We start from the raw sequence: 27535 nt of genomic DNA, 5'->3' as shown, positions 1-27535 counted from the left end.
AGAAGCATCGCATTCAACACTCGGGCCCGAGCCCGCCAAGCCCAAGAGAACGACGCCCCCCGAGAGGAATCTCTCCCCGCGCTCGTTCAAGGCGACCGAGACACAAGAATGGAGCGAATCGAGACGAGTATCCTTCGTCTCGCCGGCGTTATCGCGAGACTCGGAGGCCAAGACACCCTCATCAACGACGTCTTCGACGAGCAAGACATACCAGAGTATATCCCGTTGGGACCGGAAATTGAAGACTCGGAGCAAATCCACGACGACAACCCCGAAGGCGAAGCACCCGAACTCCTTCAAGGAGAAAGCGATGACGTCCCCGATCCGAGCATTCAGTACATCGGCCACAACCACCTCGAAGAAGCACGAGGAGTTCATGACCATCACCGACGCCGTCAGGCTAGCCGAGCGATGGTCGAGCCAAGGCAACAAAACCACTCGGCCGCCTCACAAAGCTCTCGCTCCTTCGCGATGCTAGAACAGATCGGTCGCGTCCATCCACCCTCGATCGCCGAGGCCACGAAGAGGACATGGCGGCTAGCGGCGATACTCGAAGGTTCGCGCCACCAAGACGCATCCATAACCCGAGACCCGGGACCCGCCATGACCAAGACCAAAGGCAACAGCTAAACGCTCGATGGGAGATTCCACGGAATCCCCACCCCCCGGCGAACCCCCGAGCGGCAACGGGACCGATCCCGACCGATCCAACTCCACCACACATTGCGCCTCTCGACCAGGTGTCTAACGAGAGAGAACGCACGGGAAGACTTGCCCCCGCGGTAACCCCCACTGACAATACGGACGTGATGACACTCTTCCAAAAGTTGAGGGACGAAGTGCAAGACATCAGAGCAACCCAAACATCGACGTCAGACGTCCGCAACATGATGGAAGACGCTGCGTCTCCATTCACCGCGAATATCCTCGCGGAGGAGTTTAAGCACGACTTCCTTCTACCACGCATCCCTGCTTACGATGGAAAGGCTGACCCACTTTGTCACATACAGCAGTACAAGACGTGGATGAAAGTAGGGAGGCACTCAATGGCGATCATGTGTCGGGCTTTTTGCCTCACCTTGAGCGGCCCTGCCTACCAATGGTTCCTCAAGCTAAGGCCCGGAACCATTCGATCTTTCGAGGAGCTGCAACAAAACTTTCTTGCCCGCTTCAGCGGCTCTAGAGAGAGAAAGCTGGGGAAGAGCCACCTCCGGACAGTCAGGCAGAGGAGAAGCGAGTCTCTGCGCGAATACTTGTCACGTTTCACTGAGGAGTCAAACAGAGTTGACAAGTTCGAAGATGGCGACGCCATTTCGGCGATTCTCGACGGACTCCTACTTGGCGACTTCCTCAATTCCTTGATCAAGAAAGAGCCAAAGACAATGACCGAGCTCACGGCCCGAGCCGGGAAATACATAACTCTAGAAGAGTTTGTCCAGATCCGAAGGACAAGCGACCAAGGAAATCGCCGAAGGGAGGACGAAGAGTCCGACGACTGGAAAAGGAAAAGGGCACGTGCCGACAAGTCCGGACGATCGCATGTTAATTCAAAGAGTCTGTTGGTGGAAAAATTTCGAGACCACTCGAATTTCACTCCGCTGAACGCCCCGCCTGAGAGGATCCTCGCGATAGCTCGCGACAAGTTTACCGACCCCGCGCCTCTAAAAGGCGATCCTGCAAAACGAGACCGGTCCAAGTACTGCGAGTTTCACCAATGTTACGGACATGTGACCTCTGGATGCATCGATTTGAAAAGACAAATCGAGTCCTTAATCCGAAGAGGAGAACTAAAAGAGTTCATTCTTAAGATGGTCAACAACTCTGAAGCCTCGACAAGCCGACACGGCAAAGCAGTCGACAAGGGGAACAATGAGAATGGAGCCCAAAGGGCAAGAGCTCCTCTCAACGTTGTCACCTAAAAGTTAGACGCCGCCCAGGCAAGAGCAAGACCCGCATAAACGATCGGACTCCACTTAATCTACGTTTTTATCACCATCTTTTTGTGTCTGATCACATGTAATCCCCGCGAAGGGAAACCTTTTGTAATCCACCCAGTGGAAATACTTATATCAATGATAAAATGATCCATTTTGTTGCCTCTAACATGAATTAAGGCCCCCGTGGCTCCGAAAATCCCGACCCCCGTGGTTTAGGGTCGTTCGATCCCCGTGATCGAGTCGCTTAAGGCCCCCGTGGCTCCGAAAATCCCGACCCCCGTGGTTTAGGGTCGTTCGATCCCCGTGATCGAGTCGCTTAAGGCCCCCGTGGCTCCGAAAATCCCGACCCCCGTGGTTTAGGGTCGTTCGATCCCCGTGATCGAGTCGCTTAAGGCCCCCGTGGCTCCGAAAATCCCGACCCCCGTGGTTTAGGGTCGTTCGATCCCCTTTTTTCGAGTCGCTTAAGGCCCTCGTGGCTCCGAAAATCCCGACCCCCGTGGTTTAGGGTCGTTCGATCCCCGTGATCGAGTCGCTTAAGGCCCCCGTGGCTCCGAAAATCCCGACCCCCGTGGTTTAGGGTCGTTCGATCCCCGTGATCGAGTCGCTTAAGGCCCACGTGGCTTCGAAAATCCCGACCCCCGTGGTTTAGGGTCGTTCGATCCCCGTGATCAAGTCGCTTAAGGCCCCCGTGGCTCCGAAAATCCCGACCCCCGTGGTTTAGGGTCGCCTGATTCCCGGGATCAAGTCGCTAATAGCCCCCACGGCTCCGAAATCAACGACGGGGTCAAAGTCCAGACGACCACCCACCAAGGCCATTGCCAAAAAGACAAGGAAAAACTACCTCCAGACAATTAAATTTCTCGCACGACAACTCGCACGAGAAACTGGGGGGTTAATGTTATGCCATTATTTCACACACAACGAAAATTGTAGTTATATTATATTTCCCCAAAAAAGAAAAAAACCCACAGATAGCCTAGTGGTAATCTCTGGCTGGAGGATTGAAGTGGGTGGTCCCTGGATCGAAACTTGGCAGCTAACACGCAAGGATTCATTTTGCTTTCGCCACATCATCCGCCTAGCTCACCCTCTCTCCTAATGGGCCTTGCTTCCGCGTGGGCCTCCTGCCTGGTGGGTTTCCCTCTGAAACACCAATCTTCCCTCCAGGCGAGCTTGACCCCTTGGCGAGCTCGACCTCCAGGCGAGCTCGACACCCTAGGCAAGCTCGGCCCCCCAGGCGAGCTCGACCTCCAGGCGAGCTCGACACCCCAGGCGAGCTCGACACCCCGGGCGAGCTCGACCCCCCTAGGGGCGAGCTCGACCTCCCGACCAGGCTCGACCTCCAAGAGGAAGTCCAGCCCAAAAATTGTGAAGGCAATCCCAGCCCTGCCAAGGGCCAGGAAAGAAAAGTCACACCCCTGCCAAGGGCCAATCCCTCTTATAAAACTCACAAAACCGGAGGATCGCTCCGGTAAAGCTCACAAAACCGGAGGACACCTCTGGTAAAGCTCACAAAACTGGAGGACACCTCTGGTAAAGCTCACAAAACCGGAAGACACCTCTGGTAAAGCTCACAAAACCGGAGGACACCTCAGGTAAAGCTCACAAAACCGAAAGACAGCTCTGGTAAAGCTCACAAAACCGGAGGACACCTCAGGTAAAGCTCACAAAACCGGAAGATACCTCTGGTAAAGCTCACAAAACCGGAGGACACCTCTGGTAAGTTTCCATAACTTTTCACATTCAAAATCCTATAAATACCTCCATCTTTCCCATTTGGAGGTAAGTTTTGCTCACACTTACAAAAGCCTCTGCTTCTCTCTCAAAGCTTCTCTCTCTAGAACTTTGAAGCACGACACCTAGACTAATGTTGAGCGTCGGAGTGCCCGCCGGAGGAAACCCCTCCGCGGTCCTTTAGTTCACCTTTCTCTCTTCTCTCATGTGACGAGTCGTCGGAAATCCTTCCGGCACGGCGGAGGTACAAGTGTTGGGACAACTTCCCCGTTCGACCACCGCGCGGTCATAGGGTCCGGCCCTAGACCGAACCGCGGACCGGTTCTCGTGTTGATCCATTTTCAGGCATTAACATATGTGTATATATACACACACATACATACATACATACATACATACGAGAAAGAACAAGTTAAAACCATCAATTTTTTCTCTTCGTAACATTTTATATGTTTTGCAACAGAAAGTCAACACATTACAATATATATATATATATATATATATATATATATATATATATATATAATTTTTTTTTTATTATAAAAACTAAGCATTAAAGTTTGAAACTAGGAAATGAATAAATATACACATAAATGAAGCTAGGAAAACACGAAATAACAAAAACTATAAATCAAATAAGTTTCTGGCTTGCATAAAATATGAATAACATAATTTATAAAATTTTGGGCGTTACATCTAGTGTCTTGCTATATAGGCTTTGTCCATGTGCTATAAGCTGAGCTTTGCAAGATTGTGATATTTATGGTAACTATTGATAAACACTTCTTTTAGTATGTTTTTATTGTTGTTTATACTTAATAGTTTATTAGCCATTTTAAGGATGACAGTTTGGTCTGGTGACGAAACACAAAACAGTTACGGCACGATTTAAAACATATTTGAATCTTAATAAGTGGATCGGTTATTAATTGGGTCGAACACGCTAACACAACTATTTAAATAATGAGTCAAAACGACACAATTACGATAACACAGTTAAAACCCGATTAACACGACTATTAAATGGTCGACACGAAACACGATTATGACCCACATGAATATGATCCAATTAATACGATTACAAGTAATAGCACGATTACGATTAAACACGATTAATATTATATACGTAAAATATCAATATATATTAAAGTGATGTAAAATTATAAATATAAAGAAAAAAGGTATAAAATTATAACTATAAGCAAAACATAAACGAAGCATAAAATTATAACTATAAATAAAAAAATAAAATTGATACTAGAAAATATGATGGAATAAAAAGAGTTGTTATGATATTGACATTTATATTGCCGTAGAACAACTTATAATTTTCAATCAATTTTGATATGGTTGAGATTGAAAAAAGGTATATTTGTATCAATATCAATTCACGTAAGATAACATAAAGTCAACAGTATATCAATTGACTTAACGAGAGCACTAACATTTGTACAGTCATCGTATCAATCAATTTAGTTGTTTTCAATTACAAATTTAACTAGTATGTCTAGTGGTGTTTTCATAATAGTAGTGGCATTGGAAGATATCAAACAATCAACAATATCAATAACCTTTGAATTTCATAGTTGCATGATTTTGATATCGAAAAATAAATACATATATACAAAGATATTTGATTTAAAGAGCCATTATTAATTTTATTTAAATTCTATGTATATTTTATTTCATTTTATTTGATTTCAATTACAGTAAAATGACTTATTACCTCCATTTTTTGTCAAATTCAATTTCTAATTTTTATCCGAAACAAAGACACCAATTTTAAAGTTTTCAAATTCCCCTAAAAAATCATTCATTCACTTTACCTTACCAATGTTATTTATTCATTTACTATATATTAGAATGAAACTTTAGAATGTAATTTATAACATATAATAGTAAATAAGATGCAAATTTGTGAAATAGTGACGGAGAAGAAGAAGAGTTAACGGATATTGAAAAGAAGCTCGTTGGATTTCATCAGTTCAGAAAACTCAAAAAAATCAATTTCACCATCATGGATCGTCACTTTGAATAACAAATTCATAAGTTTTCTCGTGTTTGCCTATCTTGTTTCGACGGTCTGTTTTTTATTATTGTTAAAACCCACAGTTGCTCTTCTTCTTCTTCTTCGAAATGATATCTCTTTTTGGCTATGTGGAAAATCTGAGATGTTAGAATGATTTATAATTCACGAATCGTATGGAACTAAATGTAAACTTTTCCTTTCCTTTTTTTGAAATCGTAAAAGATTTTGTAGTTAGGATTTTGTTAGGGTTTAGGTTGACTAAGATGTTCTTTTCTTTATTTTTATACATGAAACTTAATAGCATTCTTTTAATCGATGTGATTTTTTTCCTTTCCATAAAATTATGTAGTGTTGTCGCTGAAAATTGGACAACGTCGAAGACTTCAGTGGTTTGACCCAAGGCCGGACCAAGTGGTCACGCCCAACCTGGATTTGTAGAAACTCGAAAGTCGCGAGTTCCCTCTCCTAGCTCAAGAACATCTTTTGTTCGTTGCGGAGACCAGAGAGTAAAAAGAAAAAGAAGAAAATAACCTTAGAGGAGCGTAGAGGCGGTGCCTCTGGCACGCGCTCCAATGCTCAACATTAGTCTGATTGCTATGTGAGGGGGTGCTGTTGTTCTTTGAAAATATTTGAGGTAATGAGGCTGATCAGAGTGAAATTATGTGCGGATGGTCTTCGGCTGCGTTTTGCAACTCTGGAATCGAGTGATTGTGTTGAGAGAAAATTGTGTATCTTTTTTCCTCTGAGGAGATGAGTATTTTATAGTGGTTGGAGGGCAGAAAAGAACCCTAAAAGTTAGATTGGACGAAGTCAAGGGGCGCGCGGAAGGCTCGTCGCGCGCCTGTTTTCACATTGGCGCAACACACAATGTATGTGGCGCGGCGTGCCAAGGGCTTTTTTGTGTGCCTTTTTCGGCCTTTTCTTCGTGATCTTGTCCTGGGTGGACTTTTTAGCCTTTATTGACCCGGATCGGGCTTCTTTGTGGGCCTCATATAGGCTTTGATGTGGAATTCCTTATTAGTCACAAGGAATTTAATATTTTCGAAAACAACTGACAACATGTAGTAATATGGCTTGGTTAGGGTTTAGGTTGAGTAAGATGTTCTTTTCTTGATTTTGATACATGAGCATGTTCTTGATGCACCCTAGTCTATGGATTAATTTCATCAACAATGGCGTTTATCGACTTAGGGTTTCATATGTGATTTGGGAACTATGTAATTATATGATTTGATTATTGGATTCAACGATGATTCGAGACTTACTGCTGGATTTGTGTTTTGATTTTTCTCTTTGTTGAATAGTGATTTTAACTTGGAAATGGTGAAATATGGGAATTCGGTTATTGGTTAGAGAAAGGGACAGTTGGAATTAAATTGGTGATTTTGTTGATGCATGAATTGAGTTTTATTTATTTATTTATTTAATTTATCATTTAAGTTGTATAAGTCTTGAATTTATTTTTGTTTCATAAATTTAACTAGCTAATTATAAATTTTATGTATGATCAAATGGAGAAGCGATGATTTTATACTAGACGTCTTGAATTTTAAGTTACATGACGAGGATGTAAAATCCGAAGGTTCAAGTATTCGAGTTGGCTAAAATTAATTATGTCTTTTTTTATTTATTTTTTGTGAAAGATGATTGTGTTTTTTATTCATACATATTTTTCTATGACTATTATGTTTGGGATATTCTTATTTTGCTAAGACTATTTATTTTTTCTCTTATGAGTACTATGTTTTTGATAATTTAATCACAATATTTTGAGCTCGAATATATGGACACGACTAAAACGCGATTAAATCAACCATTTAACACGACTATTAAATGGTTTATTTTAAATGAATATGGATCTGTAAAAAAAATAAACTGTCGGATTTGGTTCTAAACTTCAAACACAATATTAATAAATGGTCGGATTTGTTCTAATAATTATTTTTACAAATACGATTAACACGACACAGTTACAATCCGAACACGAAATTTTCATCCCTCATTTTTTTAACTGTTTTCATCGACAAGCAGGTTGGCGGCAAGCACGACGGCGGTCAGCAGGTTGGTAGAAAATAGGCTGGCGGCAAGGATTCATCGTGGTCTCGCCTTAATGACTATTGTTTGATAGTTTGTGTAAAGGACTTCGTTTGATAACTCGTCTTGAAGAATTCTCTTGATGATTCAACTCAATTACACTTCACTTGATGATTTGACTTGAAGACTTCTTTCGAGAACTCGACTCGACTTGAGTGCTTATTTTGATGATTAGACTCGAAGAATTCTTTCGAGAATTCTACTCGAGTTGACTCGGTGATTCGTCTTGAGTCCTTCCCTCGATGATTTGTCTCGAGTACTCGACTTGATGATTCGAATCGAAGACGAGGACTTCTCTTGATGACTCGAATCGAGTATTTGTTTAAGGACTTTTGTCTACAATTTTGGCCTTGTGGGGTTGGATCTCATATTTGGGCCCGTATTGTCATTTTTTCTTAAGTAGGAGTGTAATTCTTTTACAATGAAAAAAATAAGGCTATAACATTAACTATTATTATATGGGCCGGTTAAGTATCTAGCCCAAATTGGTCATCTCCTTTAAAATTCTAGCCCAACTATCATTTAAATTAGGTAACTAGCCCAATCCACTACCAAACAATCTTATATTCTCATCTTACCCCTCATCAAATACACACCAAATTTTTTGCCTCCGACTCTGAATCCTTCAATCATCCGATATTGCCTCCGAACTCTCCGTCGATTTCGAATCCTTCAATCCTCTAATATTGCATCCGACCTCATTTTCCGCCACCAATTTTCTGAGTTCGCCACTTTCGAAGCCGACGAAGATGTCTCGGTTCTCAAACTTGGAAAAATATTTACCGTCTGACCATTCGATAGTAAATATTATTTACCATTCGAAAAAGCAAAATACATGTCTCCGATTTGGCGAACGATTCCATGATTCAATAACTAGAATTTTTTTGGAATTAACAAACAAATAAGAACAAAATTATATGAAACCAATGACAATTTTGAAAGTATGAGAAATATGGATTACTTCTCTAAATACATAAATAATTTGGCTATAATTTAAAATTTCCCTCTGTGAGTATGTTTATAAATCTCTTATTATATTCTTTGGGATTAAATACGCTAGTACGAGCCTTTCCAAATTTTGCCTCAACAAAGTTTCAATCATGTTGTATGTAACTCCAACTCCCAAAATTTAAATCATTACGTATTAGTTACGTATGTATGTATTACTTACTAATTAATAAAGCAAAAGTTTCACATTAAAAGGAAAAAAAAGAAAATCCCAGAAGCAAAACATCAAAAATTCAAATTCACATTCTGAACAGGGGGCAGAGAGAGATATTACAAAGTGTAACAATAATGCACAATAAAGAATAACAAATAAATGACATGTTCCTTGTGTTTTTTTCTTCTTGGTTTCAACATAAACTTAAAAAACTTTTACACATGAATAGTAGATAATAATAATAACAGTATTACAACGACGAGGAGGAGGACAGCAATGCAAATCTGTATCATGGCTTAGGCTGCTCCGGCGTCGGTTCCACAGCCTTCTTCGGCGGCTCAGCCACTTCTACGGCCGGCTTTGGTGGTGCCTCAACCTCGGTCTCTTTCTTCTCTTCAACGACAGCGACGGCCGGGATATCTTCTTTCTTCTCCTCTTCAACAGCGACGTCTTTGTCTTTGCTGGTCTCAGCAGTTTGATCAGCTTTGACTTCTTCTTCGGGTTTGGCCTCTTCGGCTTTCACTTCTTCTCCGATCGCCCTTTCTTCTACTTTGACTGCCTCCTCTGTGACAATGAACGTTGAGACCTTCTCAAAGATGAAGAACACGTGGGTTGGCACCAGGGATGCTCCGAACTTGGAACATGCTTCTGAAACTGGTTTTGATCCTGGGAATTCTGTTTACAAAAATACAAAAAATACCACGTTAAAAAACATGGCCACGTATATACAGTGGCACATACATAATTATTTATGTTTCTTGGCAGCACGCGATTCTCGTAGAATATATCGAAATTCAATGGTGAAGAAATAAGAAGCACAGTAAATAATTATATAAATGTGAAAGTAACTATTAAATATACGAGTAGCATGCTAATTTGAAAAATATTAAATGAAAAAAGAATCAATATATGTATACCAATTTTAACGAGTTCGTCCAAAAATTTCTGGACCGCAGCAGAGTTCTTCTTGAGACCTGCCTCCTTGGGATCCTTGACCAACGTCTGGTAATATAATTAACATATTAATTAAAAAAAAACAATATTCATCTAAAATCAATAAATATATTTTAATATTAAATGAATGGTTTCCTTTCAATATCAAAGACATATTGTTTGAGATGTAATATGTACCTTGATTTCGGTTGATGAAGCTTCATATATTTCAACCACCTTAGGTTGGAGGTCGGCCTTCTTCTCTTCAAACTCCTTGCTGTATTCCTCCTGAAAATTATATAAAACGCTCAAGTTCAATAAGAAATACTTCCATATATCATTAATTACATATAAAAAAAATATGGTTTTTATGGAATATAGTTTTGATGATATTGAAACTACGTATACCTTAGACTCATCAAAGGATTTTGTGGCTTCTGCAGCTGCAGCTTTCTTAGGGCCGGTTGTATCAAAGACCTTCTTGATCTTTGGAAGCACCTTGGTTTTCCAATAACCCATCTCTCTTTCGGAATTGATTTCCTTAGTTTCCAAAAGAACTTGTTTGAAAGAAAAATCAAAGAGAGCCTAAAAGCCTTTGTAGGAGGAGTATAATCTGTATTAAAAAAATCACACAACTAGGTCAATGATAAAAATCACAAGACAAAAAGAACATGTGAATATATAACAGATAGCTCTAGGGAAATGGAAAAGTGTACAGCAAATATGGCCAATTGATGAAAACTGAAAAGCTAAGAATATCTCTCTGTCTCTCTTCCTTTATTTTTATTTTTATTTTTATTTTCTTCTCTCTCTCTCCAATTAGTAAATTACTCGCATAATGAAGTGTTTGTTGTGTTGGAGGGTCGCAAATCAAAACAAATTATTAAAAAAAAACCAATTAATAAATTAAAAAAATGTGTCTACCTCAACGCAACTATTGGAGCCAACTGTCTGTCTCTCTAAATTAAGAGTTTCCTCTCTATTATGCTTAAGACCGTGGCATGCATCAATCAGACATATAGACAACAGCACTCTTCCAACAGCGAAAAGGCCCTGGAACTCGCCACTTATTTACCGAAATGCCACCTCGCTCAATGATTCAAACACGCTGAAATGACGGTCTTGGCCCTCCTTCGTTGGGGTTGGGCAGGTGCATAACCGTCCGGCCGCAAAAATGTGAGGTTTGGTTGGGTATGATTGGTGAAGCCAGGGCGGATAGTTTGAATATGAGGTGGCGTGGGGTAGAGTGACAGCTGGCAGTCACCCAAACAAGAGGTGGCCGTGCATCGTATTCTCCCCTTGGTGGGGCCTTGTGGGACCTCACCAACCCTCCTCCGGGGATTGCCATCATCATCGCTTGAATGTGATCAATTGAGGTTAATAATGCACTTAATCATACCATGTACATGATCATAAAAATAATAATCCTTACATTTGAATCATATCTTGCCTAGACTCAGGTTAAAAAAGGTGAGATGTCAAATTAACCAAATCACTTCACTTCACGAGTAAGCCAATTTAAAGTCCTTTAAGTATTATTTGATTAAAAAAAGAATTGATCAAATTTTAATTAATTTTCTAGACTAAAAACTCTATTTTTTTCATTTTGGAGAAAAAATTTATTTAAGAAACAATCGACACCGAATAATAATAATAATAATAATAATAATAATAATAATAATAATATAGGCCCACCAAAGAAGCCAAAGATCGAAAACGATAAATAAATGTAGAAATCAACAAAAAAAAATCGGTCTTCGAAAATCATCTAGAGTGAACATCCGAAAAAATGGCGTAAGGCAACTAGCCACGTTCCGCGCTTAGTCAACTTTAGTGGCTATGACCACTCTATCCCTTTCAGTGCACAAGTAAGGCAAAAAGCTTGCTTGCACTCCCATGATCAACGCCACACACACTCGTCCAGCCCGACGCCCACTCGTTGCCCGCCTCACACGAGATCGGCTCATTCAGCGCCTTTCAGCCCAAATACCATAATTTATGTATGTTCAGGGCAAGAAGATCAAAAGAACCACTATTACATTAATCCTAGTATTTCCCTCGTATTGTACTACTACTTGTAATTATTTGAATTTCTCAGACTAATTTATTGTTGTGCATTCATCGGAGTATTCTTAGACGTACAACGATGGGCAAGTCTTAGTTCAGTTTTTACACTTTACATTAAGTTAGCTCATTAATAAAAAAAAAACAATTTATTACATGGAGCTCATTTGCTGTTGGTCAAATTTTGCATCAACAAGAGTGGGGCAAAATCCCAGGCTCTCTCAACCAGCAAGAACAATGGAACAACGTGGTAGCTAGCTTGTTCTAGCGGTAATCCCACACACACCTCGACGGAGAGGTCATGGGTTCAAGCCCCCATGGGATGCAGAAATGCATGCCCCCTAGGATTTATTCTAATAAGTATGTAATCTTGGCCAGTAGTGCCACCTACTATGTAATCTTGGCCGATAGTGCCACCTGCGCTTTGCACTGCTAATATATCATGTAATCCTGGCCGATAGTGCCTCTACTAAAAAAAAAAAGAACAATGGAACAACCACAAATCAAGAAAAGTTATTCGACGAAGAGGTGAGAAAATTTTTCTTGGAGGAAACTCGACGTGAAAAATGGAATGCAATAGAAGGAGTAAGGTGAGATTTACATCCGTCATTCTGTAGTTTGGACATCCACAAATCAGACCCAACATATTTTCATTTGAGACATCACCAGTAGTTTGGAAGGCACATGATTGCTACCAATCACTACCTTATTATAGAAGGATGCAAGGCGTCCCAACCAATTAACCATGGTATATGCACTCCCATGACCCCAAGAGAGGCTCCACCTAGAGCTTCATTTAAAGGTTGACGTGGCCCTTAAAGAATCAAACCTAGAGGTCTCTGCCGAGCTGCGAACATTAGGGGTAGTCCAAGCACCCATATCGCCCCAAGATGGACATTGGCAAGGGGAGAGATGGGTCGCCTGAGATCCCACATCACCCCCGAGAACGAGGCTGGCCATGGAGGTTGCTTGAGCACCATCACTGCCTCAAGAATGGCACCTATGAGTCACCCGAGCACCTTGTTTCCTTAAGAGTGATGACGGTCGTGGGGTCGTTTGAGAACCCTCATTACCCCAAGAATGACGCCTTTATGAGCTTCAAGCTCAAGGATATGAGCCACCCAATAATATAAGAGATGACATCCTAAAGTAAATCACCCAACTTTGTAGGTCACTTGTGAATCCATATAATCTAAAGAATACGCGACATCAATAAAGAAGAGAAATGAGCATGACTACAAAATAGAATCTCACTAATTTCATAATGAGAATCTCCACTAACAACGAATTTTGATGGAACTCAAGATTGTAAATGAATAAATGATCAACCTCGCCCTCATTGACACAAAGAGCTTGGTGGTTATCTTGTTAGGAAACACATTGGTGTTGGATATGCCCAAGAGTTATAGTCTGTGTCCCCATGCCAGTCTCCATATACAGGTTTGACAACGAACATGTCCATCCGGAGGGAACCACCAGACTTGCACCACTTTCAAAGAAAGAGACGTGAGTGGCATTCACCAGATCAATTCGATGTCATTGACTACTCATCGATCTACAATGCCAACATTAGACGTCCCACCAGTTCTGCATAAAATCAACCATCTTCATACATCAGAGGTGCATCAGATCTATGACACATTAGTTCCGCTGATATTGGGTAATTAGTAATAGAACAATAGAGAAGTAGAGTTTATTTATGCAACAGATCGGTATATTTAAATCAGTAGAGTAATAGAACGTAGAGTGGAGAGCACTAGATATGAAATATAAACTAAATTATTATATTAAATTGATCATTAGTATTCTTATATTTAATTATCATATTGTAGATAATGATAGATACTACAATAACTGGTTATTACGATGGAGAGTGGAAGGAAGAAGAAGGCTCGCATCAATGGGTTAGCGAAAAGAATGATAGGCATGTTGTCATCGTTATATATACCAAGATCAAGTTAAGCGACTTAATTGAAAAATTGTGTCTGAAACTCAAAGTAAACAAAAATAAGTTAGACTTTAAACTAAGTTTTATGTCAACTTCATGGGATACATTAGATCCTATTTACATAGAAGATGACGATTATGTTTACGGTTTCTTGATGGATCGTGATGAAAGAAACCGTAGAAGTTCACTTCGAGTAGATTTTCTTGAGTGGGAGAGAATATGCAGGAGAATAGATGTTCAAATGCGATCAATTTGGAAAGAACATATCTACACGCCCTTTAAATTGATGAGAAGCTTGCTCGACGCTAACAAAAAGGCATAAGAAAGGATAAAAATAATGCTTCTACGTACAATATTGAATTGACTTATTTACTATATGTCCATCAAAGTTTATTTACCAAACAATGCTTTCATTCATTGTAGTTAATGACATTAAATTGTGTTTTATTTCAACATATATACCTCTACTATGCAATAGTGCTACTCTGATGGTAGTAGAACTGAAATAGAGAAGTATCTATTAGGCATTTCTACTGATGAGTAGAAAAACTCTCATGATTAGTACAGTAATTTATATTAAGCTCTAACGGCTAGTAAAGCAAATCTACTCATTAGTAGGTTGTTTACAATACTTAGGTCTACCAATCAAGGATCGTCTTACCGTTATCGTTATCGTACAGGGACTTCAATTTTGGGGGAAATCGCTTAATGGAGTGGAAACCGAAAAGGTATTCAGACAAAAAAGGAAATCGGTACCAGTAGGAAACCGCTTACCGTAGAGGAAACCGAAAAAAATGTAGGAAACCGAGGGATATTCAGACAAAAATTTTGCAATAATAAACATACTTCTCATAGTTCAAACTTCAAACGTTAAAGTTTCATACCAAACATAAACTGAGTTCTTAAACAAAAGTGTCATAAGTAGAGTATAAATTTATTACAACACGTACGACAAAATAAACTAATTATAAGTCTAGTGTCTCGGGGGTTGAGATCTCTGCGACGTGGTTGATCATCCACCATCATGTTATAATGTACCACGTCATGTAACTAGAATATGTGTTCATCCACGTACGTAAGTGATAATCATAGGACTCTTAGCTAATAATAATGGGCCGCGAGTGCGGACAATATCCGTCTTCCCAACGTGTGAAAGGGGTTTGACCGTAGATATTGTACGACTCATGTGTCTCTTCCACTGCGATAACGGGTATTACGAGGATAGGGACGGGGACGGGGACGGAGACGGGGATTGGGACGTAAGGGTAAGACGAGTAAGATTAGTTCTCGTAAGGGTCATATGACGCCGTTGGCAGTGGATAACCATTCTAAGAGCCGTCGGGTGTAATAGAGAACAATCCAAATTCTGAAGTCAACATATTAACGTCATTACTACCCGACATTGAGATCGCATCGTTCACACCTCTTTGGTTCCTGCCTTGATTCCCTCCACTTCCCGGAGCAAAAAGGAATAGATTGAATGGCTCATCCCCGTATTGTTCCCCCCTGCCCTAGTATTGAGACCCGCCTCCCCCGTATTGAGATCTTCCAGCCTTGGATTGCTCCCCGCCGCTGCTGCCCGCGTATTGAAACTTGCCGCCTCCGTGGGGTAACCCTCTACCCCCATGCGACAAGCTGCCACTTCTATATTGATGGCCTCCACGACCACCCTTGCCACACACAATCATTTGAACCATAAATATTGAAACAATAAAGTCGAGAGTAAATGGAGTCATTGCCGCTATCACCAGAATCATGATCACGGGTATCAACTCTGACCTCTTCACTCAAAACTTGTTTGACGTTTATTCCTTCTGCCTAAGCATGAGATTCCGCCAATGAATCAGGTAAGTTTTCAACACCATCCATGTAGACCGGATCGATCCAACGGTAAAGCTCATCGTCGCCATCATTATCCGCGTTTGACCTATCGAAAGCTCTTTCAATGATATTAAGAGGATCGAGAGGTTCCATTTCGTCCGCATACCTCGCTCTTTTGTCTCTCAAGCTCAACTTCATGTTGTAGCTTGCAAAGACAAGCCTGTCGAGCGTTGAGTGCGTCAAACAGTTCCTTTGCTTCGTGTGGATCAAAGTAAATGTACTCCAGTTCATCTCATAGGCAGATGAGGACGCCGTTTGCGATAGGATTCGCCTTGCCAGCTTCTGCAGCGTAGGTGTATGATTCCCGTATAGTTCCCACCACATAACTGCAGTCAATACGAATGTAGTTAATAAGTGAACAAAACCTGAATAACATCTTCATAAGATTGTACCTGCGTTCACGGTCCCCCTAGTAGACACTGCACTTTTCTGTCCAAAGTCACATCGCATACCTGGAAATGAAAACAACTGACTTGCCAACGTCGATGAATCTTCGTCGGAGTGTAGAGTGTCGAACACCTCGGTCACCGAGGCCATATGGGTACTATCCTTATGGATTTCCCTGTTGTACTACAAGTTTGGATTAAGGAAAAAAGCTACACATAATTTAAAATAATGTTATGGACATAATTATAATATTATAATTTAAAAAAATAGATTATCTGCTTCATGTAACGGGTGGCCTAATTGGTTGTTTCACCTATTGTCGATGATGTCTACGACCCAGTGACGTCCGTGAAGTGATTCCAACCGCTTTCATTGAAAACATAGTACAACAACCCCATGGAGGGATGCACATCCGAGTCCACTAGTCGTAAACATATGTACATGGGCTCGAATATGGCACACACGTCGTCGACTCCTTGCCAAAAAAGGGTTTGTGAAGCGTTCTCGGCAACCCATTTTTCTTCTCGTGAGGATGAAAATCTCAAATCCTCCCACCATTGAGAGGTAAAGAGGTTCCTGAGAGGTGATCTTTTGGCTCGAAGACTTCTGAGAGCCAAGTAGTTGGTCCCAAACCTTGTCAACCCGGGTCTTACAATTTCATCCGTACTAGTCTCTCTCAACTTGGACAACACGGAGCCGTGATTGTAGATGAATTTGGTCGTCTGCCGATCGGCTTTCACCACATTGTCGACACTTGGCCTCTTCCCGATATCTTCGAACATCAGGTCTAGGCAATGTGCAGTGTGAAAGGTCCAGTACAAGTTGTACTTCCTCATTAGCTTCTTCCCCGCAGACTTATAGTTGGACCCGTTATCGGTGATGACCTGTACGACGTTCTCGGGTCCCACTTGTTCAATCACCTCGGAGAGTATCTCGATGAGGTACTCTGCACTCTTAATCTAGTCGGACGCGTCGATTGACTTCAGGAAGACGGCCGACCCACCACAATAAACCATAATGTTTAATCTCATGGGTCATGTCCAACCATCGGCCATAATGGTGCATCCATACATCTGCCACTTGACCTTTTGTTCTTCGAGATAAGCTCGCATGTCTTGTACCTCTTCGTCGAGGATCCAGCCGTGAATGTCTTTCGGACTGGGCACCGTGACATTCATTCCTACAGTTAAATAAGATCAATATATCAAATATACGAGATTGCAATTTATACTTGTAAAAGTAATATAAAAAGTTTTTACTTACCGACTTCACCGAAAACATGAATCATGTTCAGGAAGTGATTGTCAAGTGTCTTGTTTGCGGCAACTTGCGAGTGAATGAAGAATCGACCGATGGCTTTGGACAACATCTTCTTGATACCGGGTTGCGATTCGTCCACCCTCCTTTGACGCGCACTATTGCTTTGGTATAACGACGGTGCGGTTGTATCAGATCTTCTTAGCTCAGGAGTCCCGGCAGATCCACCGGGACCTTCACGTTCTTTCTGCCATTGTTCGGCTGCTTGTGCTTCTCGGGACCTCCTTATTACCCGACGGAGCTCTTGCTCTTCGTCTACGTCTTCGTCAGAGTCTCGACTCCCTTTAGACTTTTTCAGAGGTCGGCTCGTATCGACTCACTCAAACTCTTACATTGCTTCTTCTTTTGAGAGTTCACGTAGAGTAACTCTTGCATTTCCGCTTTTACTTCAGGATGAACTTTGTCGCATAACCTCACGCTTTTGGACTTGTCCACGTTCGCTAAGTGGTTCTTCACACGAGTGATTCCACCACCACCCAAAACTTGCATTTATGTGCACGCGGTCGGTCTTCGACGGGGTCGCAATACTTATATGCCGGGTCGGACGCCATACTTCATAATCATAATCATTTCAATTCCACATATTCACAAATCACCATAACAATCATCAAATTAATTTAAATTCAACATAATCATGACAATAATCAATAAATTAATGTTAATCAATATTTTAATTCAACTTAATCATGACAATAATTATCAAATTAATTTTAATTCAACATAACTATGATCACAATCATCAATTCTTCATCAAATTAAGTTTAATTCAACATAACCTTGATCACAATCATCAATTCATCATCTAATTAAGTTTAATTGAACATTTCAACATCATCACCATCACAATCATCAAATCATCCACAAATTAATTTAAATTCAACATAATCATGACAATAATCATCAATTCATCATCAAATTAACCAATACATCATCATATTCTAAGATTAAAACACAAACTTTTGAAAAATTTGAAAAATCCCCAAATCTCCGAAACCCTTGTCACTTACCTGTCGGAAACCTCGGAAACTGGACAAAATTACACTGCGAACAACGAGATCTGCCTAGAAGCACAGCGAGGATGGCGGAAATCACGAAATCCCACTGGGATTCGAGCAAACTCTGGCGAGGAAAAACGGGAATCAAAGGGAATGTGGTTTCGTCAATTTGGGTCTCGGGAAGCTAGGTTTCCTCGAAATTAACCACAAACTATTTATACTCGAAACGGGAATCGGACCAAAGGAATCTGGTGCGGTTCGACCGGGTTCATGACACGGAAACGGTTTTTGCACGTACCTTCCCGGTCCACTCCGGTTCCCCGGAAAGTCAGACCTTACTACCAATCAGTAGATTACAAAAACTATAAAAGTAGAGCCATTTAGCATTATGACTTTGTTATTATAAATTAAACTCACTAACTCTAATAATTAAATTTATTATATGACATATTATAGTTGAAACTCACTAATTTTAATTGTTCATATGACTTTGTTATTCAATAGAAACTCACTAATTCTAATAACATTGTTCATATGACTTTGTTATTATAGATGAAACTCACTAATTATAATTAAATTTATCGTATGACATACTATAAATGGAACTCACTAATTTTAAATTGTTCATATAACTTTGTTATTCTATATGAAATTTACTAATTCTAATTAAATTGTTCACATGACTTTGTTATTTTACACGAAACTCACTAATTCTAATAAAACATTTCATATGACATATTATAGATGAAACTCACTGATTTTATATTGCTCATATGACTTTGTTATTATAGATGAAACTCACTAATTTTAAATTGTTCATAGCACTTTGTTATTATAGATGAAACTCGCAAACTCTAATTAAATTTTCATATAACTTTGTTATTATAGATGAAACTCACTAATTCTAATTTTAAACTTTTCGTATGACTTTGCTATTTAATACGAAACTCACTTATTCTAACTAAATTGTTCATATGACTTTGTTATTATAGTTGAAACTCACTACTTCTAATTCAATTTTTCAGATGACATATTATAGATGAAACCCACTCATTTTAAATTGTTGATATGACTTTGTTATAGATGAAACTCACAAATTCTAATTAAATTGTTCATACGGCTTTGTTATTATAGACGAACCTCACTAATTCTACTTAAATTTATAATATAATTTTGTTATTATAGATGAAATTCACCAATTTTAAGTAAATTTTACATATGACTTTGTTAGCTCACTAATTTTAAATTGTTCATATGACTCTGTTATTCTATATAAAACTCACTAATTCTAATTAAATTGCTCACTAATTAGATTGTTGTATGGATTAGCTCTAATTAATATTGATCTACCGACATTAGATTAACTCTAATATTCAGTAGAAATACGATTAATATTGATCTACCGACCAATAAATTAGCTCTAATACTCAGTAGAACCACGAATGCCTTCTCAGAGGCTTGTTCATCACATTGATTGCTAATAAAAAAATCAAGAAACACAAACTACTAAACTAGTACATAGTCAAGGATCGCGATCGCCTTCAATATCAACAACCATCTTCTTCTTAAAGAGTGGAACGTGAACACCGTTTAGATCTTCAAAGCCTACTCTAGCTGAATCAAACTCAATATATTTCATTGCATATATTCTACAATCTGATCCTCTATTTACAAAGAACAAAAGTTAAAATAAAAATATTAATAAAGACAAAATTAATTTAACATATTGCCTAAAAATGACATGTATGGTATATAGCATGTATAAAGTTAATTTTAATTTTGTGGCAAATCTTTCACCCGCTTATACGGTGTCAAGAACTCTTTAATTTGTCGCCAAGCTCAACTACAAAAGGTAAGAATAGTAACAAGTTATAGTAGTAAATTTTATTAATATTGTTTACTCTACTAGTTAGTAGAGTATTCTACCAAACAGTATAGCCGAGCACAATTATGCTCTACTGATATATAAATTTTGCTCTACTAGTGAATAGTGTTTCATTGAATAAATTCATTTGAATTTTTTTTTTTTACATGAATGATCTGATCAGTTGATGACTTTTCATCTTCATCACTTCCATGTTCTTCTTTCGATGCATTCGAATCATTATCTCTTCCATTCTCTTCTTCGTTCGTGAACTCCACATTCTCTTCGTTCATGGACTCTTCATCATTCTCTTCGTTTTGTTTCGGGTTGTTTTTCCACTTCTATAATGGATTCGCGAAAATTAGAACTCGTTGGAGTACCTAAAAAACAACCGAGACACAAATTAACAAAATATTTACACGGTGTCCTCAAGGTAAACACAGCCACACACAACTCAAATACAAGCAACATCAAGCATTAAGCATGAGTTTGAGACCCTAAAATCAGATTATTTCATACCCACATTTTTTAAGCCACAATTATTACCAAAAAAATGTATAAAAAAATCCTTACCCTTGGCCGAAACTCTTAGTCCAGCGATATGCGTAGAACAATAACATAAATATGTAAATTACAGTCGGAAAAAAAATGAAGAAGAAAAAAAACTAAATATATAAATTACCTAAACCTCAACCAAATCTTCTCTGATATGAAAGCCTGGAGCTCTAAATAATGTGTCTCTATTCCGAATTGATACAAAAACAATAAAATCCACCTGAATTCTCTATTATCTTCGGTGGCGAAAAAGCGGAATTTCAGTCGGAGCTAGAACGACGTTGTTTCTTTTGTTGGACTGGACACCTTCGAGGCTCTCGATTTTGATCAGTCGGAGCTAGCTTCGTCGGAGACTGAGAGTCGTGATTGCATCTCTGGCTGACTTGACTCGCGAGAAGAGAGACCCGTTTGGGGGGAGAGGAGAGTTTTGTTTTGTTTTTTTTTTTTTCGTTTGGCATTTAGAGAGGGTTGGAGACTGTGAGAGGAGAGCGGGAAAGAAGTTTCTGGTTCTTTCTTTTATTTTTTTATTTTTTTTAAAGAAGGTTAGACGATGGGCATATAGGTAATTTTGATTTTTTTTTTTTTTATGTAAGTTGAAAAAATAAACTAAAAAGAAAAAGAAAACTAAAGGAGGGTATAAATAAAGCTAAAACAATTTTTTTTATAAATGCACTAAGCTCATTTTCTCATGTCTTCATCTGAATCATACTCCTTTATATATATATATATATATATATATATATATATATATATATATATATATATATATATATATATATAAAATTGGTTACGTAAACTACCTAAATTATAAGAATTGTAAATTAGCCAACTTTTGGTAAATATTTTGTAAATAGTCAACTTGCATACGTGACAACCTATTAACTACCTTTTTTACATGTTTGGCTTGATTAAACAAGTCTTACTAATCTGTTAATAAGTTAACTTGGTTATTTACAAGAAATTAACGAAAGATGAGCTATATCTCAATTCACTATAACCGTGTGGATATATAACTTAATAACTATAAAAGTAATATAAACCCAAATAAGTGCAAGCCATGATCAGAGATTGAGAATAGAATTTTCCAAGAAAAAAGTATCCACGCAAAACAGGATCAACGTTCTATGTTGGCGAGTAATCTTCTAGAATTTTACATGGTTTAGCAGAGCAAATATATAGCCCCAATATACTTGCCAAAGAACCATAGGTTAGAGCCGCAAAAATCAACTTGATGCTGCTATCATCTTACAACAATATGAAGAATAAAAAAAAAGTAGTGCTTCAGGTATCAAATATGTTACAAGCATGAATTTTGTGTAAAGTCATAATCAAAGCCTTCCTCGACTTCAATGGATGACACCACCATTGAAGTTGATAGCGAATTGCGATACATGCTCGGTCTGATTTTTTGTTTTCCTTACCAAATCTGTAACTCAAAAACTCCTAATATAATTAAAATCACATCATTCAATGACATAATTTGGCGCTACTGCCAATATTCTCTCGTTTCTAGATACTAAAGCTGGCTGTCCTTCGCCTTCCCCGGCTTCTGATTGCCTTCCGTCGTCTACAACTATTAAATGCCCTTCTCTCCGAATCAAACTCTGCGACAACATTTGATTTCACATCAAGTTAGTAAATGTTATAACACATGTAACTGATATTCTTTGGTAGATAAGATAAGATAATGTTAGCACCTCAATGATTGCTTTGATTTTGGATACTTCACTGGCAGCCTCTTCCATGGAGGAGTACTTGTTTTTCTCATTTTGTTGACCAACGTACCATTGAATCAAGTCCCTCTGCCTCATTCCAGCCAGCCCAGTCCCTACAAAAATCAACAACATTGGTTATAGAACCTTTGATGACTTTTTTTTTCTTCTTACAAATGGAAAAATCGAAACACTTATACGCAACGTGTCATGCAGTTTGAAATAAAAACACTCAAATAAGTACGGTTACCTTCTCGCGTGATTGTTTCTTCGTGTTGTCTAAGACGCATAACAAGAGCTTGTGTGACCCTTTGGAAGTACTCGTCAGTTATTACAAGTTTCTTGCCCTGTTGGGTTGTGGAAGCCCCGTCTTTTTCTGCATCCGAGTATTATCAGAATAAATCAAGGTTAGAGAGAGAATAATTAGACTATATACAAATACAATATAAAAAATGTGATAGGATTCACCATTGTTTCCAGGAGCTGGTTCGGAGGCTGGATCACTCGGTTCTTGCTCTCCTTGACCAGCACTTTCATTTTGGTTGTTTAAATCCCCATCATCACCATTACTTTGATTTTCTTCTTGGAACTCAGACAAATCGATCTCACTTGATTCAACACTGCATGACAAAAGTATAAAATACGTTTATAGCTCCTTCAACAGATAATAAGAGTCAGGAAGCCGAACAGAAAGGCAGAAAAGAAATTTCACTTGCCTGATTATAGATGTCTTCAGCAACCTCACTGCTAAATTGACATGACGTTCTAAAATCTGTATAAAAAAAGGACGTGAGTCTCCAGCAGAAATTGAGGAAACAGTCAAGTACAACAATTGGCTTGCTTAATCTCCGGATACCTGACTATCCATAAAACTTCGTGCAACTGCCTCTGAAAGTCTGATCAATGCCTCCAATTGCCTAACAGTCATGCGATAGGCAACTCTACTCCCGGGAGCTGTATCACTTCTGCGAAGAGTAACATAGGAGTCCACCAAAACTTTTCTAGCTTCCAAGCTCAGCTGCATTTGGTAACCAAAAGAAGAATAGAAAATTAACTTTGAACTAGATGATAAATTTAAAAAGTTATATAAACCTTGGGTTTCAGAGTTTTAGCATAAGCAATGTAACGCTTCAATTGTGCAGTTGTGAAAGCAGGACTAAGTGCCGCTTCACGCTTCTGGTGAACTCTCACAATGTGGTGGGCAATGTGGTAATCGGTTTGATCGTCCGGGTCATCAATCATGACATATACCAAATCGAACCTCGAAAGAATTGCAGGAGGAAGAGCCACGTTGTACTATAAAAATAAGAATACCCAAAAGATTAGAAAACATGTATTACAAAAATTCACTTTTTAACAAGTAGCAAGTCATAACTAGTTTTTCTTGTGCAAAGGAAAACTAATTGATGTATGTACGATCAACAGTTCCTATTCAACAAAGATTTTCAGAGCAATTAGTAGGATATCCTTACTTTGAGGGGTTTAGACTTGTCGTAGCGTCCTCCGGCAGGATTGGCTGCAGCTAGAATTGATGTCCGTGCATTAAGTGTAGCTTGGATTCCTGCTTTGGTAATACTTATAGTCTGCTGTTCCATGGCTTCGTGAATCGCGACCTTCAAACCCATTATACGTATCAGATCTGATGAGTTGCTTCATATACAATGTCTGATAACTAGCTGATAAAGATAAACAAGGAGGAATACCTGGTCTCTAATGTCCATCTTGTCAAATTCATCGATGCAGCAGATTCCGTTGTCCGCTAGCATCAGTGCACCAGCCTAAAATATTAAGAAGTTAATAAATTACAGAAATAAAAGTACAGAGTGTCAATGGTTAGGTATGATGATTTCAAAAGGGAAGATTTGTATGGGGATTCAAGATTTCAGACACTCAAAATTTAATAATCCTACCTCTATGCAAAATTCTCCAGTTTCAGGTTCTTTGGCTACAGTTGCGGTTAACCCAGCAGCTGAGGAAGATTTTCCAGATGTGTATACAGATCTTGGAACTATACCCGAAGCGTACCTGTAGCATGAATAACACTTAGAGAATTTGCATAGATAAGAAAACTACGAATACGATGAATGCTAAGTAGACGGTTCGTACTTCAGGAACTGAGACTTCGCACAACTAGGATCACCGACAATACAAACATTGATGTCCCCTCTCAAGTTGATGCCTTCATGAGTTACTTTGTGGATACCACCAATTAGCATAAGCAAGATAGCTCGCTTGATATCTTGGTGTCCAAAGACTGTTGGGGCAACACTATCAACAAGCTTGTTTAAAAAGTCAGGGGTGTTCCTCATTTTTTGAAGTTCACTCAGCTCTTCCTCCTGTAGGTGTCATTATAGAAGTCATCAATACAGTTAAATACGGAAGTAGAGAGTAAATCTTAATAAGCTCAGGCGATCTTTAAGAACAGTGCAACTTCAGTGCTTAAAAAAAAGTTTCAAAACTAATAGCAGATCAAGGACGAACTACTCATTAAATTAAATGATAAAGGAAACACTGGAGGAACTAACAGTGAATTGCTGGTTCTCATCTTCATCAGAATCCTTCTTTCTGTTTCGTATGTCACTGTCCTTTCGACCATCACAAATCTGAATGAATCAAACATACAACAGATGTTAGTGAAATACTCATGACATATGAAAACAAACAGGATCCAACCGTGGCAGTAGAGTAGATCAATACGATACCTGAACAGAGTTGGCAATAAAAGCAAGCTTGTAAGAGAGGTCTCTGACTCCTAATCCTCGAAGGCCTCTCACACCTTCGTGACCAACCCCTGAATTCTTTTGCTGACTTGATTCACGACGCGACTCTGATCTCTCTCCGGGGGCGGCTAATGCCATAATGTCAGGTATAACAACCACTGTCCCCGTGAAGATGACACTAAATTCAAGAAAGAACATAACACCATGCTCAACTACCATTCAGATGAAACAAAGAGAACAAGAACGATGACTGGCTTCTAAACAATCGGAGTGAGAAAAAATCTTACGTGTCACCAGCCCTAGCCTTTTCCACAATCTCATGGCGGAGAATAATGTCTAGTGATCTTGGAAGTGAACCCGCTGGTATCTCCTTCGAAGTCTCTTGCATTCGTACCCTCTGCCAATCTGCAAATTTGCTGTCTTGCCGAAGTAAAACCCATTTATTTCTGTTGGCACATGTCGCATTCACACATATTGTTGGCTGCGAAACAAGCAGTGCTACATGTTACAACTGAGTTTCATACTGGAAAAAAAAAACTAATTTTTTTGAAATTCAAGATATGCACCTCAGTGTACTTAAATTGCTGTTCAACATTCTTGATGACTCCTCCGCATTCCAAACACTTAAAAGTCCCTTGTAGAAGCTCCGGGCGAACTTCACTTGTCCGCGTCACGACTCCGGTAACCGATACAAGTTTACCAATTTCAGCCGTTGCTAGTTCCCTTAGCCTGCAATACACGGTATCATATGGTTAGTCACCTGGGTTTTTTCAATATAAAGCAGCTAATAACTCACTCATATAGAAATCTACCTACAGCCTAATATTCTAAACCTGATTTTCAAAGTGTACCGAACATCTGAGGATTTCATTCAAGTCTCTACTTAATTGGGGATAGTGTCCATTATCGTAAGAGCTAATGAATAGTAATAGTTCTAATCTTTCGTTACCAATTAAAAATGGGTACAGACATGTGACGCCGGTTCAAGAACTAAGAAGACCATTAGAATGTTTTTATTAACAAAATACGCTCAAATAACGTAGAACCCGAATAAAGCCATAGCCATTTTAATAAGTGGCTGAATTCCCGGTGGATTGTAATTTTTTTTCTTCAAGAAATTGCCCAGATAACGCAAACAAGATCTCGAAATCGTTAAATAAACTAATGAATTAACCTTTTGCAGGCTGGAAGATTGAAGAAGGCGAGGTTGATATCCTTGTTAGGGTTATCGTCGGAGATGAAAGTAGGCTTCTGATCCATGACGAATCTCTTACACGCGTTCTTCAAGTACGGCTCGAACCTCAAGAACTCGTCGGAGACGGCTTTCTGAAGCACGTCACTGAAGCTCATGATGTGAGAGAAGTCGATGAACATCGTGTTCGACTCGTTCTCTCTCATCGACTCAATCTCCGAGTCGTACCACAACTCTCCGGAGACCCTACAGCTGTTAATTTCGGCGGAATTTCAGGGCGGAGAAAACATACCGAAAGGAATCAAAGTGAGTGATGAGCTAAGTGTAAAGTATACCTTTTGAGGAAATCGAGGAAACTTTCCTCCACTCGTACGGCCTTCTCGTCTTCCATGTATCCATTGCTTCCAAAGGCCTCCATAGATTCTCCTCCGTCAGGGTGTTTTTTCTTCGTTGCTTGGTTTTTTTTAGGTAGTTAGGGGTTTCGCATTGCAGTCCGATGGGGATTCATTTCCAGGCCCTTGCCTTTTCAGCGGCAAAAGTAACACTTTTCCCGCCAAACTAAATGGGCCCATGGACTTATCCCGCCAAATTACAAAGGCTTCATCCAGGTTGGGCTGGTTCAGGGTGGGCCTATTCGGGTCGGATACTTAGGGCGTCGTAAGAACATTTTCCATCCAGTTATTTGCGAGTATGAGAATTTGAGGTAAATAGGCACTAATAATACCATCTAGTGTCAAATAATCGGTCGAAGTTTGAACATGACTAAGATCATAATTATATATCTACTTCTCTTTTTTATTTTTCTCGGCGAAAATACCTCCATAAGTTGCGTTTGGTTGGGATTAAAATGTCATGTTTTTGTTTTTAGAAAAAACTAAACTACTTATCTGGTATTTAGTAAAACTGTTTTTACAAAAAACTTCAAAAGCGATTTTAGATTTTGTACATGAGATGGAAAAATGTTTGCTATACAAATTACCATAATATCCTCGTACAAAGTATTTCTAAGTC

General features: G+C 39.3%; 4 protein-coding genes across 6 annotated transcripts; 1 reads left to right on the top strand and 3 right to left on the bottom strand.

Annotated features, from left to right (window-relative positions):
• Window positions 1-809: 809 nt before the first annotated feature.
• Window positions 810-1919, top strand: LOC149385143 (uncharacterized). The gene has a single exon (XM_089626257.1). The coding sequence runs from the start codon at window positions 810-812 to the stop codon at window positions 1917-1919; it is 1110 nt and encodes a 369-aa protein (XP_089482383.1).
• Window positions 1920-9016: 7097 nt separating this feature from the next.
• LOC149385142 (plasma membrane-associated cation-binding protein 1-like) lies at window positions 9017-10908 on the bottom strand. Of its 3 annotated transcripts, none has more exons than XM_089626682.1 (5): window positions 10814-10908; window positions 10298-10502; window positions 10088-10177; window positions 9874-9958; window positions 9017-9631 (listed from the first exon to the last, which is right to left on the bottom strand). In XM_089626682.1, the coding sequence occupies exons 2-5, from the start codon at window positions 10406-10408 to the stop codon at window positions 9246-9248; spliced, it is 672 nt and encodes a 223-aa protein (XP_089482808.1). In that variant the 5' UTR covers window positions 10409-10502; window positions 10814-10908; the 3' UTR covers window positions 9017-9245. The 3 variants fall into 3 exon arrangements, with proteins under 3 accessions (XP_089482808.1, XP_089482807.1, XP_089482806.1); XM_089626681.1 differs by lacking the exon at window positions 10814-10908 and adding an exon at window positions 10606-10761; XM_089626680.1 differs by lacking the exon at window positions 10814-10908 and having other exon boundaries at window positions 10298-10572.
• Window positions 10909-16498: 5590 nt separating this feature from the next.
• LOC149385141 (uncharacterized) lies at window positions 16499-17975 on the bottom strand. The gene is made up of 4 exons (XM_089626256.1): window positions 17819-17975; window positions 17433-17768; window positions 17215-17349; window positions 16499-17115 (listed from the first exon to the last, which is right to left on the bottom strand). The coding sequence occupies exons 1-4, from the start codon at window positions 17973-17975 to the stop codon at window positions 16499-16501; spliced, it is 1245 nt and encodes a 414-aa protein (XP_089482382.1).
• A 4005-nt stretch (window positions 17976-21980) lies between these two features.
• MCM6 (minichromosome maintenance (MCM2/3/5) family protein) lies at window positions 21981-27052 on the bottom strand. The gene is made up of 17 exons (XM_089626736.1): window positions 26860-27052; window positions 26507-26776; window positions 25899-26061; window positions 25620-25813; window positions 25315-25510; window positions 25138-25215; window positions 24719-24948; window positions 24523-24637; window positions 24316-24390; window positions 24085-24225; window positions 23705-23908; window positions 23469-23630; window positions 23329-23384; window positions 23081-23232; window positions 22863-22988; window positions 22598-22728; window positions 21981-22504 (listed from the first exon to the last, which is right to left on the bottom strand). The coding sequence occupies exons 1-17, from the start codon at window positions 26940-26942 to the stop codon at window positions 22364-22366; spliced, it is 2517 nt and encodes an 838-aa protein (XP_089482862.1). The 5' UTR covers window positions 26943-27052; the 3' UTR covers window positions 21981-22363.
• Between the last annotated feature and the right edge of the window lie 483 nt (window positions 27053-27535).

The sequence above is a fragment of the Urtica dioica genome, chromosome 9 (genome assembly GCF_054948205.1).
Source record: "Urtica dioica subsp. dioica isolate 48M chromosome 9, U.dioica_male_clone48M_v1_H2, whole genome shotgun sequence".
Taxonomy (NCBI): Eukaryota; Viridiplantae; Streptophyta; class Magnoliopsida; order Rosales; family Urticaceae; genus Urtica; species Urtica dioica.
This window is presented reverse-complemented; position numbering and strand designations above follow the sequence as displayed.

Bases quoted from the DNA above. Each gene is read 5' to 3' on its own strand.
- LOC149385143 (XM_089626257.1), top strand. From the start codon at position 810: ATGACACTCTTCCAAAAGTTGAGGGACGAAGTGCAAGACATCAGAGCA.
- LOC149385142 (XM_089626682.1), bottom strand. From the start codon at position 10,408: ATGGGTTATTGGAAAACCAAGGTGCTTCCAAAGATCAAGAAGGTCTTT. The intron at 9,959-10,087 runs GTACATATTACA...TTATATTACCAG, and splicing joins CTTCATCAACCGAAATCAAG to ACGTTGGTCAAGGATCCCAA. The intron at 9,632-9,873 runs GTATACATATAT...TTTTGTAAACAG, and splicing joins GGACGAACTCGTTAAAATTG to AATTCCCAGGATCAAAACCA.
- LOC149385141 (XM_089626256.1), bottom strand. From the start codon at position 17,975: ATGCAAGTTTTGGGTGGTGGTGGAATCACTCGTGTGAAGAACCACTTA. The intron at 17,350-17,432 runs GTAAGTAAAAAC...ATTTAACTGTAG, and splicing joins TCATGTTTTCGGTGAAGTCG to GAATGAATGTCACGGTGCCC. The intron at 17,116-17,214 runs GTTGGACATGAC...TTAAGAGTGCAG, and splicing joins ATGCACCATTATGGCCGATG to AGTACCTCATCGAGATACTC.
- MCM6 (XM_089626736.1), bottom strand. From the start codon at position 26,942: ATGGAGGCCTTTGGAAGCAATGGATACATGGAAGACGAGAAGGCCGTA. The intron at 26,062-26,506 runs GTTAATTCATTA...CGTGTATTGCAG, and splicing joins AATCTTCCAGCCTGCAAAAG to GCTAAGGGAACTAGCAACGG. The intron at 24,638-24,718 runs GTACGAACCGTC...TTCATGCTACAG, and splicing joins GCGAAGTCTCAGTTCCTGAA to GTACGCTTCGGGTATAGTTC.